Below are 6,000 nucleotides of genomic sequence, written 5' to 3'. Positions count from 1 at the left end.
GATGACTCAGGCCCTCCCTCCTGGCCGTTTTTGGCCAGTCCAACTGAGTGGTGCTTTGGGCTTTGGTACAGAACAGAAGGTATTGGGGGGAGGGGGGGGGGGATTTTATGAGTAGGGAAGGTTGGGATTGGAGGCATGGGAGCCTCACAATGCGATCATCACGACAAGAGAAGGACTCAGAGTAATGCTGTTACCGGTATGTAATCGCAGCATTCACAGACACATTACTTTTAACACCAATGTCAAGATTCATTCAGCTTTTCAGGTTCCCAAGCACACCTCTATATTCAAATTCTGAGCTAATTGTTGAAATTCCAGAAAACTGGTTTTGCATGGTGGGGCATTTCTCTTTTGTCAATTTCGATATTCGAAATTCCTTTATTTTGTGAACAAAACAATAATCAACATTTTGTAAACAGCGAAAACGTATTTACTGTGACAAACTTTCTTTAATGATAAGTCTTTCTAAAATCAATCCAGGCTTGTTTCAGACATGATACTTGACATTAAGAACCTCAAAACCTCTGAATCAAAGTATGGTAAATTTCCCAAACTGCATCTGTTCGCCTGGACGTCCACATCATGATGCTGCAGTCCATACACATTTAATGCCTTCTCTCCCCTCCTTTTCCTAGTCAAAGACATCTCTCACTTGAGAAGAAAAACAGACTTAAACCAAAACACTTGTTATTCAAAGAAAAACTCTGAAACAAATTTATTGTCTGTAAACTCTCAGTTAATACATCTTTAGCATCTGCCAAAAATTTTAAATATAGCAACTTCGTATATTGCAGAATGAACATCACATTCAAGGGAAAATGGAGAGGTGGTAAAGTGCTTTCTTTTCATGGCTACGCCCAGTGGAAGAACGAAAAATGCACTGGTATTGGCAGTTGTGATCTCTGAATTTACTACTTGATGTTGGTGTTAACAAGGGCAGGCATCTAGGTGCCTACATAATAGCCCAACCTAAAATCTCAGATCGAACATAGGAAGAGGCACAAGAGGCTAATACAAGTCAAAGTGCCTACTTCCCCCAGTAGGCAGCAGTGTCTTGTATTTGCAGTATCCTCTGTGGTCTTCTTTTGGTGATGTTCAGTTATGGTGTTTGGCCCGCCTTACTGATGCTGAAAGCGCCCGGACGCCCCTTTGCTGGGGCAGCTGTGCGCTATACAAGACCTGGTAACATAACATAACATAACATCTTCTGTTCTCTGCCGTCTCTGGAGTGTGGTTCTAGAATATTGTCAAAATATCATCGGACATTCAAATTGTGCCTGAAATATTATCTACAAAAATATCACTCCACAGGAGTGAATAATAGAAAAGCTACACCCAATGGGACGATATTTGTGTAACAATATTTAGGACACAATAACTATGTCACACTACAATTTCTGTATATAATATTCTGACACAATTGTCTTTGGTCGTGTTGTTCACTTCGGCATATATCTCTGTTCTACAAGAGGAAGAATGTGAATGATGTTGTATGCACCCCAAATTCTTTTAGTGGTGCTTTGGACTAACGCAACAGCGGTCTATGCATGTGTGACTGAGCCTACAGCAGCTACTTTACTGGCTCACATCAACGGAGTGAACCAGCAAGCCAAAATTCATCAGTCGCGACTCTAGGTTCTCCCCACTCTTCAATGTGGGACTTGCTATGGGAACTCAAGTGCGATCCTCAAAACAAAATTGTAAAACTGACTTAAAGGGACCTTGTATTTTAACTGAGCCCACCTGCCTTCTACACCGCTCTCCTCAGTTGTCCTGGTTCATCATTCACTATTGCTACAGTGCCCACTGCGTTTGACTTCTGCCGACCGTCTTGCATCTCCTTTTCATATTCCTGCCCCTTACCCCGCTGAATTAGACACACTTTCCACTCCCGCAGTATCACTGTCGCTTAGTGCTGCCTTTTCTTTTTACCCCAGACTCCAGTTATGTATTGGCCACTGATATGCACAGTACTGGCTCGCTTTCTCAGGTACCTTTGTTCCCCAAATTCATATGCCATAGAAACCTGGCAGTCTTAGGTTTTCTCTGGACCTTTTTTCACTTTGCCTCAATTAGTAGCATGCAGTAAGTATTTGAGGGGTGGGGGCATATTTTCCACTTAAAAACTAAACCTTTCAGCCATCTCTAGCTCCGACTCAAAACTCAAGAGTGCGCCATGCCGGAGACGAATGTCAAAGGCTAAAATGAGCTATGCTGGTTGAAAGTAGGGTCCTGGTGTGCAATTTCTATAATGCTCCATGGGAACACTATCTTATATCATCCGTTCCTGAAGATTTTCATCCTATGCCCCATTGACTGTTTCTTAGGCTCAGGCCATCTCTTCCAAGTGCCTCCAAAAACACATTTAAAATCAAAAACAAAAATGGCACTCGGAGCCTACTCAAAAGTCTTTGATGGTTTTTTTTTCTGGGCACCCGTTTATTTAGACAACCCGAGAGGTCTTCCACGCCTAAGCTGTTATCAGAGTGAGATTTTAGCGCACCCATCTCCTTCACTGGGAGTGATAGCACCTGTCTCCTCCTGAAAGGGCCCAGAAGAGGCTAAGGCATACAGGGAACTTGTCTTCAAAACACACGTGTTATGCACCCCCTGTAATGAAGAAACAATCCTTCTCAGATTAACACTGTAGAAAACTTGGACTTTAAAAGAAACCTCCAGAGCAGAACACAATCAATGAGAAGATTTGTGGGATGTGTGGAAGCCAAGCACCCAATCATTAGCCACAAAGCGGAAATTATAAGCATAGCAGTTCACAGACTGTGGTGTTCAGCTCAGCTAGTCCTTTTGTAGGCCACTTTCTGCGTCAATGGGCTCTGTGTTCTCTTGGGTCTGCTCTGGCTTGGCTTTCGCAGGGCTTCCGTCCCCTTTGGTGGGGTTCTTTGCCTCTGCAGCAGGATTTCCACTGCTGTTTCCAACGTTCTCCACGGCCGGAGGACAAGCACCTGCTTCCTGCGCCTCAGCTTCACATCTAGCATCGATGATCATGTGCTCTCGCTGTACCAGCTCTTCCAGCTCCTTCTGCATTTAAGAAGGAAAAAACAGAGTCACTCATAACAAAGGAGCAAGATGAAAGATGTCTCTTGGAATATGAACAACTCCTCTAAAGGGCATCTATGTATGTGAATGATATAGTTGTCTAGTGCTGGGATTTTGAATGCAATTTAAAAGCAGTTATTTGTAACAAGAAAAAACTCTATCTTGAGCTTTCACACATATCTTAAAAAAAATAATAGGGCACGTGACTGGTATGGCTGAAGAGTGACAGAATTTTTACGGACTGCAAACACTTTGTATTTTTTCGCTTCTTCCATAGGTTGGCCAAGTATTCGAAAGATATGACATGGCAATTGCTGGAATTGAGATGGACAGCTTAGTGCAATTTGACCAGAGGAGCTGCAGGTACTTTTCTGTGCACCATCCTCTAGATGAACAATTTACTTACCTTTCTAAGCATAGATTGCTCACCTATTGAATATTCCCCAGGCGTTTGACTGGATCCTGAAACGTTTCAAGCACTAACCCTGAGCGAAGTGACCTGCAGAACCGCATATAGTCACATGCATTTACTTACGTCAGTTACTTTCTAGGTGGTCCACAGCCCACATGCAGAGCCCAACAGCCAATTGCTTTAACCAGTGTGCAGATATCTATACTTGTGACATTTTTAAGTGGAAAAGATCCCAGTACACCGAATGGGGATGATGGGTTGGGTTGGTGAGAAATCGGTGCTTACAGTATCTACTAGATAGAACGTTAGTAGAGTAAGTAAATTGTTCTTCTGATAGATCCTTCTAACCACAGATTCCTCACAGGTGAGGAGGAGCAAATAACGCCTGTAAGGTGATGTTTTCTTAAACATGCAACGCTGTCCCCACTTTCGAAAGAATAAAAGCTCAGATTCTCAAGACAAGATTGTTTAGGGAGAAAGTAGTGTATGGCGGGTTGATGGAGAGGGCTTGTAGCTCACTCACCTGCAGCACCAATGCTATGGCTATGAGGAACTCAGTCCTGGTGGTGAGAAGCCGTAGAGGGCAGTTGTGCAGCGGTTCAAAAGGAGGATACATCAGGAAGGTGAGGACCAAGTTTAGGTCCCACTGGGGCATAATAAAGAGAGAGGGTGGAAACAAATGTTGCAAATCCTTAAATAAAAAAAAAAACTTCACAACGGGTCATTTAAACTAAAAAGGCTTATCCGGCAACCATAAAAATGCTAAAAACGTTTACAGGCAGCATTTAAGTGAGCTTCACAAAACGGTGCTTGGGTCTGTGTACTGTCACTATTAAATCTCAGATAAAGGTCCCTAAAGGTGCCCTACATCAAACAAGATATTTGTGGGGTCGCCTGACCCACAACTTTTTGTGGCATGCATCATCATAGGCAGTCCCCCACACTGAAGTAGGACAGTGCCACTTCAGCGGACTCAACATGAAGGAAGTTCTTCGATAGTATTTTAAAGAGGACAATGCAAGGGTCCAGGTGTGGCTTGAAAATATCTAAGGGTACACCCAAAAGTATCCTTTTTTTCACAGGGTACCCTTGATATGATTAAAAAAACCATAGGAAGGCCTTGAAGTAGCAGAGGTCTAAAACAGGACAAAGGCCTTCCTTCTTCAGCACCAGAAAATAGCGGGGGTAATAACCAAAGATTACTTCTCATACCAACACACTCTCTAGGGCTCCTTTGGCCAGAAGAGCCTGCACTTCATGCTGCAAAACGAGAGAGATTGTCATCCATATGCGTGTCTGAGAACAGTGGAAGGTGCAAATAGTAGGGTGAAACTCCACTTGACAATGTGTATGACCTATTGGCCTGAAGTTATTGTCTGTCAACCTTGCAGAAAAAGTCAGATCCGGCCTCCGTCAGGGTGGCTGTATGGCCCGAAGGACCTACTAATGAGTTTTGGGGCTGTAGCAGAGGAAGGGGTGGTAGACTGTGCTGCAGTGTGCCCCTGTTGTCCACACGGTCTGTGGGTGCTGCGGCCTAGGCCACAAAAAGGCTGAGCGATTGGCAGGGAAGGCTCAACTTGATGACAATACTGGAACCCCACTACCATAGCCACAGAGGGGGGGGGGCTGTTGGAGTGACTGATGTGACAGAGAAGACAGGCCCAAGGAGTTAGCTGAGGCCCGACTATCCTTAAGGCACTCAAAGGCCTTATAACCAAAAAGGAAAAAGCCATCGAAAGACATGTCCATTAGGATGGATGGGACGTTGCTGGAAAAGTACATGGTCTTCATCCAGGGGTGTATCATGAGAGCAACACCAGTGCTAATTGCCCTGCCTAGGCAATCTGCGATGTCCAAGCCACAGAGGATAGAAAATGTTGCTGCACCACAGCCATCCTGAATAGCCTTAGTAAGGACAGGCTGCAAATCGTGAGGGACGCCTGGCAAGACTTGTGCAATGGAGTCTCCGAGGGCATGAGTATAGCACCATAAAAGGAAGCTGGTATTAACAGAACCTAGTGCCAAACTGGTTGATGAAAACATGCGTTTCCCAAAGGTTTCAATGCGCTTTAATTCCTTGTCTGGAGATATGGTAGGGAATACATTAGAGTTGACCCTGCTTGTTGAGGTGTGCATGACTTGGCTCTCTGGTGATGGAAGCTGAGTCGAGAAGTCCAGCTTGACGATGACGCTTTGCTAGCTGCCTGTTCACTAGAGGCCCAGAACAGAGTTTCACCCCAGCCTCAAGAAGGGAATCTAGGAGGGTTTTGTTAAAGGGAAGCAGGGGCTCAGTATTTGTTTGTCCAGGCTCTAGTATCTCTGTGGGGACATTAGTCTTCATCTCTGTAGTAATTAGCTAGAGGTCAAGAATCTCAGCCACCCCTTCCATGACTATGGTGAAGGAGGCACTTTCTTCTTCAAAAATAAGTCGGTGCTTAGGGCGGTGTCCACGCATTGGTATTCTGCAGGTCCTTATACTTATTGCTATCCATGTATAGTTTGACAAATTCATACCCAGAATCATATGCATT

At 44.4% G+C, this 6,000-nt stretch overlaps 1 protein-coding gene across 2 annotated transcripts in view; it reads right to left on the bottom strand.

Annotated features, from left to right (window-relative positions):
* Positions 1-429: 429 nt before the first annotated feature.
* SIRT2 (sirtuin 2) overlaps positions 430-6,000 on the bottom strand; it is a 175,586-nt gene continuing 170,015 nt past the window's right edge. For both annotated transcript variants that reach the window (XM_078661178.1, XM_078661179.1), the window contains one exon: positions 430-3,039. In XM_078661178.1, coding sequence (XP_078517304.1) covers positions 2,797-3,039 — 243 coding nt within the window. In that variant the 3' untranslated portion in view covers positions 430-2,796. The remainder of the gene's footprint in view (positions 3,040-6,000) is intronic.

The sequence above is a fragment of the Lissotriton helveticus genome, chromosome 9 (genome assembly GCF_964261635.1).
Source record: "Lissotriton helveticus chromosome 9, aLisHel1.1, whole genome shotgun sequence".
NCBI classification, from domain to species: Eukaryota; Metazoa; Chordata; class Amphibia; order Caudata; family Salamandridae; genus Lissotriton; species Lissotriton helveticus.
Note: the sequence above shows the minus strand (reverse complement) of the source record. Positions and strands in the feature narration are given on the sequence as shown.